Genomic DNA, 15,011 nt, shown 5'->3' with positions numbered 1-15,011 from the left:
CAGCAAGGGGTAAGTCGCCTCGGTGGTTGGAGCACCTGAGGTTGCAGGAGACCTTGTCCGATCCCTGCATTCACACTAGGGGGAATCAGCACTCCACGGCTCTCCCTCGAGCAGCCACTAAGAGCTCCGAGCTGGCCCGAAGCTCTGCTGCCCTCACCTCCTCTCAGCTACAGAGGAACAGACAAAGAATACTTCACTGGGGCTGCTGGACCCAGGCAAGCCTCCAGCCACATCTGCTACTGTCCCCTGAGGGGACCCCACCACCACTCGGCGAGAAGAGCAGGCACCAGCCTGCATCACCCCACAACCTGCTTCTACTGCTGGTCTTTTACTTCACCTGAGCTCAGGCTCAAAGCTTCCACAGATGCTCGAGATGAGCCAAAGCTGCCTGCCTGCCTGCCTGCCAGCCCCGGGGCTGGGTGGGCAGGACGCTGGAGGTGCAGGACACATCGGGAAGCGCGGTGGGCATGCTGGGCAGCTGGATGTTCCCCCCATCCACGGGTCTCCAGTGTCCTAGGTGCAGGCTTCAGACTTGCCCATAAGGGAGCAACTCTTTATCAAGAACCCAAACTGGATCACACACAGATAATGACGCACAAGGAATCTTTTAGGCCAGGGATGCTTTAAAAAAAAAAATCAGTTTATTTTACCTTACAAATGATAAATAATTTGGTTTTTTAAAAAAGAAAATCATTTCAAGTGTGTTTTACTTCATGTTGCAATATTAAAATACCTTTCCCTTCTCCCCCCTTAAGTGATCAATACAAAAATAATTGACCAATTTTTTTTTTGTCAAAAAATCCGGTATTTTAGGCAAAAAGGCACATTGTGAAGGCTTTTCACCAGGAGGCACAGGGGTTCACAATGTTCACCCCAACAGCCTCTCTCCCCTCCCTGCTCCTTCTGACTTGAGTGGAAGAGGACACAGGAACCAGGCAGAACTCTTGCAGCGCTTTTTGCCTGATGCCCTCCAGACGTACACCAGGGCCAAGGTCAGCTTCAGTGTTGTCCCTGTTTTACATATAGGGGAAACCAAGGCACAGCAAAGCAGTACAACTACCTAAGAGCTTCTTGTGAATAGCTGGCAGAAAAGGACATAAAACTGGACGTAGATGTAGGTTGTCTTCTTCAAAACGACAGTGCAAACCCACCTGGGATCATCTTCCCCCCTTGGAACCACAACATATCATGGTAGTTACAAGTCTCTAGATGTTTCTTTCTTTGTGGGAGAGTCACAAGACCAACACAGAAAGTTGGGCCTTCACTAGTCTAAACAGGGGTTAATTAGAGCCCTAATTACCAGCCCTTTAAGGGGCAAAAGTCATTCCTGGGATACATCCCCCCATTATATCTTCTAGCCACAGGAAGGATGTAATGGCCAGACACTAAAAAAAGCTACAGGTAGGCTCTTGCTTTGGGTAGGCTCCATACCTTCCTTGTTCAGGGTATGTGGTCCCACAGATCAGCTCTTTTCCCATTGGGAAATGCTGCTGTATCACCAGGAGGGGCTGAAGTCAGTGAAAGGGCTTCTTCGGTGGCAGAGGTGTTTGACAGTCCAGGTCATCAAAACCATTTCTCTCCCTGCCCTGACCACTCATCAGGATGCTCGGGGCTGATAACTGATCAGAGCTGCCCCCTTTCACACCTGCTAACTCAAGAGCAGGGCAAAACACACCCCCTCCTGGTGCTTCACCCCAGAAACCTCCATCTCCTGCTGCCTCCAGGAAGCTGGATCTCCCAGCAGCTGGCAGGAGAGCATCAACAGGCAGCGAGCTGAGCCTGCTTATCACAGTATGAGGCAGTGTCAGGTGGGGAGGGAGTCACAGGGGGCCAGAAAGAAAGGCACACACACGGAGCTCTCCTGGTACAAGGCACCGCTGTGAACCATATTCCTTCTTTGGAGCAGACAGCTCCAGGAGGCCCTTAGCATCATAAATAGTGGCAGGAGGCAGATGAGCTGCCCCTTGAAAAGGCCCGGCCTGGCTCTGCTAGGTCTCCTCATCCCAGAGACATAGCTGCTTCTGCGGCACATAGTAATCAAAGGTGTAGCCCTTCTGGCAGCTGCGGATGCCACATTTGTAAGAAGAAACCTTGCCCCCAGCATCGCGGCTCTTGCAGTACTTCAGCATGCATGGGTACCACTCGATGCTCAGCGAGTAGCTGCAAATGCAGGGTTTCCAGCGATCAGCACACAGCTTGCAGCGCTGCAGGTCAGGGAGATCCGATGTCTGTGGCAGGACCTCAAACATAGAGCCATCCACCCCTGCAGGAGGAAGCAGAGACATTGCTCAGGGTGCTGCCGAAAGGCAAGGGCAAAGGAGAGAGCCACCAAAGCAAGCGTTGCTCTCTCTGCAGTCTCCGGGACAGTCAAGGAGGGTGAGGTTAGGCAAAGTGCATTTCCAGGGGCTGTTTGGACATGAGTCTGAATAGGAATCGTGGGAGAAGGGGCCCTGGTGAAAGTAAGCCAGAAGATACATTCACACGCTTGGTGTATTTCTTTTGGGTGATGGACCAGGAGAAAGGTTACCTTGAAAACACCTGCCTAATCAGGTTCACTAGGAGAGCACCACCAAAAGAAGTCAGACATGCTAACAAATAAGACTGGTGCAGCATGATGTGCAAGCAAGCAATACAAATGCCTTACCCACCATAAAGACAGTGAAGGAGAAGCCAAAATGATCTGTGCTGATCACCAGAAACCTGGCAGAAGAGATCACAGCAGAACGCCAACTGGCTGACAGGAGCAGTTCCAAAGAAACCAGAGGAAACTTACCTTTCTCCAGCCAAAACTTGACATCTTCTTCTCGGGTGTAAATTGCTTCTTTGGCCTCTGCACAGACATTGTGGATGTGAGAGCTCAGCTGGGCCCCCTTGCTGAAGTTGACAGCTACATCCATGCTGAGATGCTCCAGGCCCCGCACCTCCTCAGCCTGCCGCACTGTCCTGGGATTTTTCTGCAGAGGATGAAATAATGAAAACTTGAATCCTGGTTGCAACGAATTATTCCTTATAGCATGTCGTGATTTCATGTCAGCATAAAATGATGTGCAAATGGATGTTCCTCTGTAAATGCACCTGCATCCTGTCTGGATGGAAGGCACTTAAACTTCTTGTTGATGCTGAAACAGATGATAGTTTACCACAGCTCTGATGTGTTTCTGCCTGTGGTGTTTCTCAATGCTTTGTTGTGATGAATAGTCCCAAATCACTGCTTACTTCATTGGGTGATGTGGGGCAGGGATTTTCCCGGTGATTGCTCTAGCCATCCACTTACCCTGTGATATAGATGAGGCTGCACTAAATCATGCCTCATTCTAGTATAATAGTAGAACAGGATCAACACTATTGATGAGCTTAGTTTAATACAGAGTGCCTCAAGCAGGAGAGGTGGTCAAAAGTGGGTCTGATAGCTGAACAACCAGGCAGCTGCTGGGGAAGGCTATCCAGGCAGGACAGCTCTAAACCCCTTGGATGGACTGGAGGGTGGTGCTGGCACTGAAGCCAGCTGCTGGGTGCCTCTTACCTGCCGCAGCTTTGCCATGGACTCACTGGGGATGATCTCGTTGCGGTGAAGCCGTGTGACAAAGCAGAGCGCTTGGAACTGGCTCTGGCCTCTCTCCAGCTCCCCTAGGATTAAGGCACGGAAGATCTTCACCTCCTGACAAAGACACAAACACAGACAGTGAGAGTCTCAGATCTTTGGCATCAGTAGGGTGAACCAACAGGTCAGGGTCAAAGAGGAAGGTTCTGGCCAAAAGAACAAAGTCAAAGGTCTCACACTTCTGCTACCCCAGCACAGGGGCGTAGTCCCAGGTTCAATTCCACCCAAAAACCTGCAGCATAATAACTGCTGTCTGTAAAGAAGGAAGGGTTTTTGCAATCCCACTGTAGCAAGGACAAATTGCTGCTAGGTCACATCCCACATCCATGGCTTCCTCAAACAACAGCTGGGGGTTTCTGTCCTTTACCAAGAAGGGAGGCAAGCCTCCAAGGAGCCTCAGTTTATTTTGTTAAACAAATATCACATAGCCATTATCTCCATGCATTACTTGGGGCAAGCAGTTGCAAATTTCCTCTGCCGCTTGTGAGAAACTGGTATCCTGGAGAACAAATTATTCATTTCTGACCCCAACAGCCCGTGGAACAGAAATGAAAGTCAAATTGTTGAAGCCAGAAGGAACCGTTACGATCAGCTGCAGCTGACCTTCTTTTCTGCCTGGGTCAAGAGTTTTGGCATTTTATATATAAACCTTCTGGCATGGATTGTAGTCCATCACCAAAACCAGCCTGGAAAACAGTCACAGTTACTTTCACATAGACTCAGAGTACCTTGTTCGATAGTAAAATCTCCCTATACCCTGTTCTGGCATAAGCCAACTGATTTCTATGCAGGTATCAATTCTTCTGGCTTCTTACTTCAGTGCATTTGTATACTCTGTGGGAATCCACCACCCCGTCTCAGTGTCAGACCATACTAGTGTAAGGGCTAAGCAGACGGATCGGAACAGTGCCTCCTTCTCAGTATGAAGAGCAATTACTGCCTTTTGGCACCCGCCCGCAGCCATCGCTCTTAACAATGTCTTCCACAGAGAACTGGACAGATAGTGGTGGCTAGGGACCAGCAAACAGAAGCTATGCCAAGCTGCTAAGATCATCCCTCTCCTCCTGAGCTATTCCTGTTGTATGGCTCATAAGCTCTGCTTCTTCCAAACCTCTCTCTGCCCTGAGAAGAAGGGAGCTTTTCTCTTTCCTACAAGCTCTAAGCAGTGGCTGTGCTGAATTTTTCCACAGACTAGCTCATACGGCCAGCTATTTATTTCCTGCCTTCTATTTCATGTCCAGAAGAGAAAAGAGTATACAATTCAGTGCACATCTGGACAGCTGAAAGAACAGCTGCAATCTAGGATGCCTTTCCCTCCCCAAGACAGAAGAAAGGATTTTGCTGGGTGCATTTGTTGACTGAAAACACACCACGAGAGCAGGACACAGAGGAGCTCTGGGAAGAAAGAGATACCAAAAACGCTTACGAAATTACTACAGAATCATTCTTTTTTTGACAGCTTTAATAGGGAGAATTCCCAATGAGACACTGGCACCACCGGAATGACCCTTGTTCCCACCTACATTTAGTCCACCTGCCTTCCAGCTGAGCTCCTCTGCTGTGATCTCCCATGCTGCGCAAGACTAAAACTAGTAGCTGACCCTGGCATATTCTTCAGTTGCAGATTTAATTTTAATTCACTCTGAACAATCAGCATTCAGTCTGGAAAATGCAAACAGGGATAGCCATGTTTTGCACTCAAGCCAAAAACCTCTACAGGCAGGAGATTAAAAACAGTGCAGCACTTCCCAGGTTGGAGGCAATTTTTGTAAAACGAGAGCATGCTGAGCAACTGATTAATCCTTCTCATCTGCCTATTTAAGAATTAGCCTTCAGACACCCAACTCTCTTCCCTCCTCACGGCTGATACAGATGAGAGATTCAGAGCTCTCATGGCTCCTGGCAAACAGTCCAGGGCTCCCGGCTGACCCCCCCAGCTGCCCCTGCAAAGTCCAGGCAGAGACAAGCTAAGTGTTCCTGACTTCCCAGCACTCAGGAGAGGAAAGACCAACTTTGTGTCACAACAATGCACAAACGGTGCAAACGAGCAGCTCTCGGGCATCGAGACAAACACCTGCTCCCCCCTCCAACCCGAGGCTGGCAGGAGCAAGCTCGGAGCACACAGGGTCACTAGCCACCGCTGTATTGCCCTCGAAGCACCTTATGGTACTGCCTCCAGCTCCGGCCTTGCTTCCATCGCACCGACAAGCAAGTGACCCAGGGCTGCTGCTCATCTGATCTAAATATTTATCTGCCTACCTCTGTGTGCTTACTGATTTACAGGTTGATAAGTCCCTGTAACCCATGATAGAGTTCCCTGCAAAAATCATCATTGGAAGAGCTTGTTGCTAGGGGATGGAAAAAGGGAGAGAAAGGTAGGAAAAGGTGGTCTTGCACTGGGGGAAGGTACAGTTGCAGGAGGAAAGATCAGGGGGGAAGACAGTAAAGATGAGCGGGATGGTGTCCCACTGCACAACACATCCTTTCCCCCACCCCCAGAGTCTCCTTTTTCAGAAAGGCATGGCTGGTCTCCCTCGTGCCTCCCCACTCCTGCCCTTGGGCGCACCCCCAGCCAGCCCTTTGCTCCCCACTGCGCCTGGCTGCTTGGACGGGTGCATTGAACAGCAAAGCCAGATCTGTGTCTGCCAGCCATGCCACCAGCCCTGCAGATACTGCTGCCTGCGAGAACCACCACCCTGAGCTGCCACCCTCAATGCTTGCAACCCCCTCCACACGATGGGCTTGGGTCCCCCAGAGAGGGGGTATAATTTCTTTGCCCCCCCTGCACCCCCCGTGCTTCTGCCCACATCCCTCTCCCTGTCTCACTCCGCAGCATCTAAAAGAAGCAGCTCTGGCATGAAGAGGGCTCTGGTGCTGCCTCAACTCCAGACATCAGGGGTTTCCAGCACATTTGTAGATACCAAGGGAGGTGCACTGGGAACGACAGGAATAGTTTGGCTTTGCCAGCACTGAAACAGCCAGTGAGCCAACCAACAGCTTTAATCAAGCCATTTTGTTCAAGGAGCTGGCTCCCATGGCATGCGCTGGTCTGAAGAGAGAAACCCCAGCTTTACCCACCTCCCAGCAAACCCAAAGCGACCCTTGCTGGGGGTTTCAGAGCAAGGCTAAAGCTGTGCCGTGTGCTGGCCCATTTCCTGGGAGACACGTACCCTGCAGCGACTGCTCGCTCCTGAGCAAGAAGCCCGTCTCTTCTTTCCCCCAGCCCTGCTTCACCTCTCTCCCTCTCTCTCTCTCAAAGCCTCGCCTGGCTTTCCTTAGCTTCCCAGCTCTCCCTGCCCTGCCTATGTGACCTCAGGTGGAGCAAGAACCAAAGCTTGTCACATCAAAAATATGTCACACCTCACGTGGAAAGAGCCACCAAAGTTCTTCCTACGCAGAAAGAGCCTTTCCCTCTGCAGCCACGTCACCTCTTTCCCACCAGCAGGAATAGGGTGAATCAGTGCCAAGGTGGGTACTCAGCCAAGGCAACAAACAGCACCTTTAATTCTGGGCTTCTGCAAAATTTCCCAGCAGGGAACAAGTCCCAGCAGAACATTGCCTTTGCAGGGCGAGGACTCTCGGATGAACTTACCATGGGGGCATTGAGAATCCTTGGCCCTGACCCACACTCCGGTGGCGGGTACAGTTACAGCTGCTGTTTAGGGCTGGATGACAAACGCTTGGTGTAACAGAACCACCAGTTCTGCAGCCACGCTCTAACCATGGCACTGGAGGTAACCACAGCCTTGGCGTCCACAGCGTGGGGAGAGCAGCTCCCCTCTCCTAAGGGCAGAAAGGAAATCTGTGCACTGAGCTCCCAACAGCCCAGGATGCCTGCATCTACCAATGGGACTTCCAGCAAAGACTTCCCTGCACAGAGGAGCAGGGAAATCATCAAACTTCCTCCCTCCTCGCTCTGTCCTCGGCCAGCTCCTCCAGGGACTGCCATCCAGGGTGCGAGAACATTTCAACCTCCCTTTCTAGGGTTTATCCAGTACAGACGTACAAGCCTGTGTGGTCTAGATCTGAGCCCAGCATCTCAACTTCACACTGAGTGGAGCAAACCAGTTCCCAGGGAAATAAATTATTTCAATGCCTTCCTCCCCACAGCCCATTCAGCTTTCCTGCCAATATTCTCTCCCCCAAGGACAGCAGTGCTGCTGTGGGACCACTTTTGTCTTTGCTGTCACGTGTCTGCTCAGGGTGGGGGGTACACGCAAAGGGGATGCACTGCTCGGGGCACGGGGTAACGCCGGCACTCCTGAGCCCAGTTCCTTACCCTGTCAGCAGCCTTTGCTGCGGTCCTGGGGGAACAGCTACAGCTGGTCCTACAACACAGAGAATGCTGTTATTGCATTCACACTGGGGGTCCAGCCAGCTGAGTTACCCTGAATGGGTGGAGATCATGTTTCTTAACCCCTCTCCTACTGGAAATGGCTAGAACGAAGTCCCTTTGGTACATTGCCTCTTACATTCAGGTATCTATGAAGGTGAACTGAGGATGTGCTGGGAGAGCGGGAAGCACATTTTCAGGAGCAATAAAGTTTGACTCTGATTCTTACAGGCACTGAGCAGCCAGAAATCCCCACAATGCTCCAAGACGCTTGGAAGAACATTCTCTAGTTAAGCATTCTCATGCTCAGCATCCGGAACCTGAGTGATGCGTAAAAGTAACTGTCAGAGGCCACTTTTGAAACTGGATTTACCTAAGAAATGACTTCACTGAAGCCGTGGAGTGAGCAAAAGGCAGCTCCGGCCATAAAGGAGGAGTGTAGCCCTCCAGCCCTGTGCTCAGCTCAGCAGCCACCACGCTGCCTTTGTGTGTGGCACAGCTGCCAAATTACCCTTGAGTGATCAGTTCAAGGGAGAGCATTTTTAGGTACCTCACTACAGCTCAGGGTAACAAACACCACCATGTTTTAATGAGCCCACCCCATCCCTCCCACCCTCCTTTTTATATTTTTGGTATCTCTATCAGAGAAGAGACTGTTTTCCAAATTGCACTGATAAAATCTTTGGACAGCTGCTTTCCTGTATCACCTGGTCATTTAGCATCCAAGATGACAGACCCCTGCCATAAGGGGGTCAAAATACTGCCCCACAATATCAAATAATGTCAGTTTTATTAACAAGGAAACTGAAAGGACTGGCAGTGCAAGTGTTAAACTGCTATTACCCATGCTTTCTCCCTTGTGTTTCCAATGCAATTTTTCCAGCAATCAAAAGGAAAAAGAAACTTTTCCATACCTTTGTGCTGACCCTGGAATAAAACCACCCACTTTGTTCTCAGGCCACTGTTCAATATTAAACTAGAGAGATCATGCTATTCAAATTAGACACAACATTTAGGGTTGCCATCCCCCCCTCACTCTTCTTTGCAATACATTTTATGTGTGACAGTACTACAGTGGAGAAGGAGAAGCATTTTCACCAAATTCCGTCACACTGCAAGAAAAGAAATGGTCTTCGCTACTGTGCTGCCCAGAAAACATCAAGTCCCAGTCTGGACTCCCACCGAGCAGTCTGTGCTGCACTAGAGAACGAGAAAAAAACCACCAACTTGGCGTGCTCTGAGGACATGACCCCTTCAGGTTCAGCTCTGGAGGGGAGGCAGAGGTGTAAGAGACATGAAAGTCCCACCTCTGTGGAAGACCCAACCACTGTTCAAGTCCCATCAGTGTCAGAACAGAGAAAGGAACCATGACCTCATTATAACTCCTTTCTCCTCCAGCCCCTGGTCTAGCAGCAACTCCTTGTCAGCAAAGACATTTAAAAAAATAATATCTGCCTTTGGACTAACCCCCTGCAGTTTAAGCCAGAGAAGCGGAAAAATCATTTGTGCAAAATGTGGCCAGCATCCTGGCCACAGCATGACCACACAATCTAGCTTGGGAAAGCCAGATCAACAACCCCAGCTGCTTTTACCAAGATGAAGAGCCTCAAGACCTTCTCTCTGGAGAGGAGAAGTTGTGTAATGTTAGAGAGATGAGCACCAGAGCAGAACAGGGAAATGCCTGTGTGCAGCCAGAACAGGTCAGAAGGGGAGGCCTGGCCAGGCAGCTGCCTGCTCGCATCATTAGTCACTGCACCACAAATCCATCTCGGTTCTTTATGTTTTTCTGGCTTCTTTCAGCTATTTTCTAGCAAAGCCATGAAACTGAGAGAGCCAGTACCCAACTGTTCTGAAACTGAAGATTAGCAGTGGACTTCTGCAAGTCTGATGCTTGCAAAGCCTTCCAGGGACCATCTCCTGTTGTATTTCCAGCAGGAGCTGAGGGGCTGCATGGAGCTAAGGATCTACCATGCTGAAGTCAAGATACTTTCAGACAACCTGTACCCAGAAACAGCTCAACTATAATAAGGATGAGAGTGAGAAAAGAGCTAACATACGCTTTGCTGCATTTGTAGATGAGATTTGACAGTAAGCTCCCCTGAAGAAAAGCTGAAGCAAGTGGAAAAATGCTGAAACAATCAACAGTTCAGAACACCTGAAGTCCCTAAGTCACATCCCAGGCTCCCAAAGGGCTGACCTAGAGGTTCTATAAGGAGTTTGGATTTCCCTTGGCCAGAAATACACTGCCACTTGCAGATTTAAGAAACTTCCCTGGTGTGCCATGTCTTACATTGCAATTAAAAAAAAAAAACCAACCCAAAAAACTGGAGTCATGGTACTGCTTCCCTTCATGTGTGCTGGAGTACATGGAGCACGCCATCACTTCCAAACCCACCACAGCTTCTGCTAGCATCTCAGAAAGAGGTGGGCTTGACCATGCACCCTCCAGATGGATGAGGGTCATCAGAGAGGCTTGCAAGGAGACGGGGACCAGAGAACAGCGCTGAAAGGGGAAGAGGCAGCAGAATAATCCCTGGCTAAAGGCTCCAAGGTTCACAACAAGGTTGTGACACCACACCTTCCTATCTCATGGGTTTGAGCTTCCTCCCACTGCAAACCAAAGTCCACCTGAACAGTCTGAACAGAGGGCTAGAGCAAGACAGCGCTGCCGCGCTGCCCGGGGAGCCGTGCCACCCGCGGCGCCCCATGGCCCTTCCCGTGCCGCAGGGAGCTCGCTGCACCCCGCCGGGCTCGGCGTGCTCCGAGGAACACCGCGCTGGTCCGGGAGCTGCCACCTCCCGCTGAGACGCGGCACCTTTGGGCTTCTGCTCGGCCATAGCGGCCACCCCCCCCGCAGAGCGGCCACCTCTGCACGCCGGGCCGGGCTGGGGGGGCTGCTGTCAGCCTCACAGGCAGCTGTCAATCAAACGCTTCCCACACCACGCACGTGCTCCCCGAGGCAGCTCCTGCGCCCAAGGAACCAAGCGCACCCCACGGCCCCGCGGGGTGATGCTCCGGGGCACGGCACAGCGCGGGCACCCCCACGCGCGGAGCCCCCGGCCCCGCTGCTCCCACCGGCGGGGCGGGCCGGAGCTGCGGGGGGCAGCGCCCGCGGGGGCTGCAGACAAAGGGGCGGGCGGACCCTTCCCCACGCGTGCAGAGGGACCCCCCGCTCAGGCGCGGCTGTGGCTCCGGCGCTCTCGGCCGGGGGTCGCCAGGCCCCAGCCCGCCCCCGAGGGGGTCCCCGTGTGCTGGTACCGCCGGCAGCCACCCTCCCAACGCCGCCTCCCCGCTCCGTCGGGCTCCGCCGCGGGCACCCCGGCCGCCCCCCGGGGCCGCAGCCCGGCCCCCAGCCCTACCTGTCTGAAGTCGGCGGTGAGGGTGACGAGGGCGCCGTCGGCCGTGCGCAGCTCCAGGCTGATGCAGTCGGAGCCGCTGTCGGCCTGCAGGCTCTCCTCCGTCACCTGCCCGCCGGGCAGCCGCACCCGCACCCGCAGCTCGGCCCTGGCCGCGGGGCCGGGCGCGCCGGGCAGCGGGGCCAGCGCCAGCCACAGCAGCGCGGGCAGCGCCGGCAGCCGGCGCCGCGGGCCGCGCATCCCCCCCGCGGCGCGGCGCGGCGCTCAGGGCAAGGCCGGCATGGGGCGAGGCGGCCCGCCGCTCCCCAGCCCCGGCCCGCTGGGCTGCCTCGGCGCGCCGCCCGCTCGCCCTTCTCATTCAACCCTCGGCGGGCTTTTCCCTCGCCCCCCCGCCCGTCACTTCCTCCCCCAGGCCCAGGGCCTGCCCCACGGAGCCGGCGCGCCGCCCCGCCGTTAAAGGGCCAGCGCCGGCCGGGCCGGCCCCCGCAGCGGCCCCGCTGTGCTGCGGGGGGGTGGGGGGGGCACGGCACGGCACGGCGGCTCCCGCGGTACCGGCTCCTCCGCGGGGTGGCCACCCGCTGCAGCGGGGGGAGGCAGGCGAGTCCCGGCTGTCCCGCCGCACGGCGCGGTGCCGTGGCCGTGGCCGTGCGGGGGGCAGGCAGGCGGGCCGCACGCCCGGCCCGCAGCGGGGACCCGGGTCGCTTCAGACTCCGGTTCGCAGGCAAAAGGCGACCCCCCATGTGCCCGCCGCCCGCCCGCCTCCGCGGTCACGCCGTGGAGGACCCCTTGGATTTCCAGAGCCCCCCCCCCCCCCAGACGCTGTGGCGGTGGGCCCCGACCCCGAGGAGCAGCTCTGCAAGGGAACACTCGGAAGTGAACAGAAACAGCCCCGAGTCCCCGCTTCCAGGCGGTGGGAGCGCTGGCGTCCGAACAGTGCTTGTGGGGCCTCACACCAGGCTAACCCTAAACCTCCACAACCTCCCTCAGACAAACCATCCCTGGAAACACTTCCCAGGACAATCGCAGAGCTAAACCAGGACAGCCGAGGGGAAGAAGAAGCGAAGGGGTGCAAATGGGAGAAAGACAGACGGGTGGGCTCAGACAGGGAGGGAGGGCCCGGAGGGCCAAGGTAGGAACCAGCAGGGCAGCAGTTCCTATGACAAAAGCTGCAGGAGAAGGTCTCGCTCATGGCTCACAGAGTATTTATTCAGAGGAGATTATGCAAAAAGGCAGGAGGACCCCGCAGGGGCTGGAAGGGAGAGTGCCCCGGGCCGGTGGGCACAGATAACCCTGGGAAGACTTCCAGCTTCTCGGCCCAAACCGGGAATCCCCTTCCCTGTCGCACCAGGGTTGCTTCAGGTCTGTGGGCTCGCAGCTGAGCCCCAAGCACCAGCGCGCGGTCCTGTGTCTGTGCGTCCTGTGTCTGTGCTGGATGGAGGACAAAGGATAACGGAGATAAGGCTGTGCTCCCTGCAGCTCCACATCTGGGGGAAGTGCTCTTCTAGCTGTGGGTTTTACCAGCACCCACTGCGCACCTGGGCCCTGGGGTGGGAGAGGTAATTCAGGACTGCCTGTCTAGCGAGGTTGGCTCGGAGTAAGTGGTGGCCTTTTTTTCTCCTGGTACCTCTGAGAGCAAAGGAAATCGGGAAGGCGGCTGCCTCAGAGAGCTCTTTCTGAGGCTCAGCACCTTGCCAGGAACACCATAGTCCTGCGGACTGCGATGTGAGCAAGGCGCAACTGAACCTTGAATCTGACACGGGAATGGTAGATTTGATTCCAGTCCCAAAATGAATGGACACTGACACAAGAAATACTGGAGGCTGAGGAGTGGATTCAAAACACTGGCAGGCAACAGAACTAAAGAGCAAGTGGCTCTTTAGCAGATAGCGGAGAAAAGTATTCAGGGAGGACAGAAGCCGAGAACTTTGCTGAGATTTGAAAGAGACAGAAAACTGGCAAGTGAAAGGGACAGGCACTGCTGGCCCACATCCCAGCAAGAGACACTTGAACAGTTTAGTGGCCAGTGGAGAATTACTGAAGAGCAAGCACAGCTCAAAGACAGCTCAAAGGGACAGGTCTGAGTGGCCCAACTAGTGCTTTACTGGTGACAGTCAGCCTCCTCTACCTTTGCTGTTTGCTGATACGGGACAGCTCCTCATGCCTGTAATCTCTTTTCTGAGCTATAGGAAAGGTGGAACATGCTTTACAGCTCAATGTTCCCATTGCAGCATCGGTTGCTGAGTTGCATTTAGTTCTCTGAATGTTAACGGTCTGGGCCAGGAGTTTCTGGTATATGCACATGCTGCAGTCATGTTACTGGGAGGAAATTTCCATTAAAATACCTCAGCCATGTTTGAGAACAAGGTTAAGGAAAAAAATATGCTGTTTGTCAATAGAAAACTCTCTCTGCTATGCTTTGTTGTGAAGTTTCAGCAGGGCAGCGCGTGGGAGCAGGGGATTACAATCTGACACAGGGTTTGCCTTGGTGCCATAGATGCATCCTTTGTCATCCCTGGGGAAAACCACTAATATTTGGCCAAGCTACAAATCTTCATTCCTTCAAAACTTAATTTAGAGAAGCTTGGTGTCACGTCGGCACCTTGGAAAACCAGGAAGGGATCAATGCCCACTAAGACCTGGACTCAAAGACAGCCCTTGCCGTAAAAGCTTAAAGCACTAGCAAGCAAGGGACAAATAGAAGCAGAGGGTGTGAGAAGTCCTAGAGTGTCCCTTGCAAGGCTCTGTGAGTAAACTGCTCGCAAGGCCCCTGCCTTTCCCACATGCAAATTTACCAGGCAAACAAAACTGTTTACAGCCACCCTGTCTTCAGCACTTGCCACCCACTTGCTGTTGTGTGCATGCTGTCAAGCTGGATGAGGCATAAATACTTGCACCAGCATCTCCCTTCATCCGTTCCAGGAATACATCTGCCCCGTCCGTGTCCCCCCATCCCCATCTCCCCCCTCAAATAATCCTTTCACCTTAGTCCAAAATCAGACCACTGCCACTCTGTCTTGTGCAGTCTAGGATGCTTCCCACCCACCCCTCTGAACACAGGAGCGTTTAAGACCAAAGAGAATGAAGGCCCTTTCCCCTTGCTGTTTCACCCCGATGTGAGTAATCAGTCAATACTCTAGAGGCCATTAACAGCTGAAGTTTACCCTCCCACAGACGAGAGCGCAATAATTACTGCTACTTTCTCATCAACTTACAGTAAGCCTCTGTGGCCAGTTTTCTTATTATGAGCGTGAAACCAAGGTATTTGAAACACCACCACAACAGTACCAGCGACACATCAAAGAGTGAGGATGTTTGTTGTGAGTGAGCTGCTTATTCTAAGAAACAATCTTGGGAACTCAGTGGGGAGCTGGGCTGCGCGGGGCTGGGCAGTGGGGAAGAGCTTGCTGAGAGCTGCTCTGCTGCCAGCAACTCCTCCACATCTCTTGCCTTTGGAGGGGCAAGACACCCCCCACCCCACCCCCATCCTCTGTGGCAGAGAAAAAGCGAGTCCTGCCTGTGTCGGGTGACTGGAGGGCTGCAGGGGGCTGTCATGCAGGTGCAGCAGCACCACACCTCTTCGAGATCTCAGCTGATCTTGGCCCCACACAACTCTGCTGTTGCAGAAACAACCTTTATCGTTGCCAGTGTGGTTTCCCCTCAGACTGCTGAATCAACAACCACAGTGGTTCCCAAGAAACTCTAGGTCCTCCAAATCATCTCT

The 15,011-nt window shown here is 53.5% G+C and overlaps 1 protein-coding gene across 1 annotated transcript; it reads right to left on the bottom strand.

Annotated features, from left to right (window-relative positions):
• Nucleotides 1-619: 619 nt before the first annotated feature.
• OAF (out at first homolog) lies at nucleotides 620-11,674 on the bottom strand. The gene is made up of 4 exons (XM_056322794.1): nucleotides 11,294-11,674; nucleotides 3,524-3,658; nucleotides 2,774-2,954; nucleotides 620-2,263 (listed from the first exon to the last, which is right to left on the bottom strand). The coding sequence occupies exons 1-4, from the start codon at nucleotides 11,528-11,530 to the stop codon at nucleotides 1,989-1,991; spliced, it is 828 nt and encodes a 275-aa protein (XP_056178769.1). The 5' UTR covers nucleotides 11,531-11,674; the 3' UTR covers nucleotides 620-1,988.
• Between the last annotated feature and the right edge of the window lie 3,337 nt (nucleotides 11,675-15,011).

The sequence above is a fragment of the Falco biarmicus genome, chromosome 20 (assembly GCF_023638135.1).
Source record: "Falco biarmicus isolate bFalBia1 chromosome 20, bFalBia1.pri, whole genome shotgun sequence".
NCBI classification, from domain to species: Eukaryota; Metazoa; Chordata; class Aves; order Falconiformes; family Falconidae; genus Falco; species Falco biarmicus.
This window is presented reverse-complemented; position numbering and strand designations above follow the sequence as displayed.

Coding starts and splice junctions, on each gene's coding strand:
- OAF (XM_056322794.1), bottom strand. CDS start 11,530: ATGCGCGGCCCGCGGCGCCGGCTGCCGGCGCTGCCCGCGCTGCTGTGG. Junction 3,659..11,293: donor TCACCGCCGACTTCAGACAG/GTAGGGCTGGGG, acceptor TGTCTTTGTCAG/GAGGTGAAGATCTTCCGTGC. Junction 2,264..2,773: donor CAAGTTTTGGCTGGAGAAAG/GTAAGTTTCCTC, acceptor TTCCTCCTGCAG/GGGTGGATGGCTCTATGTTT.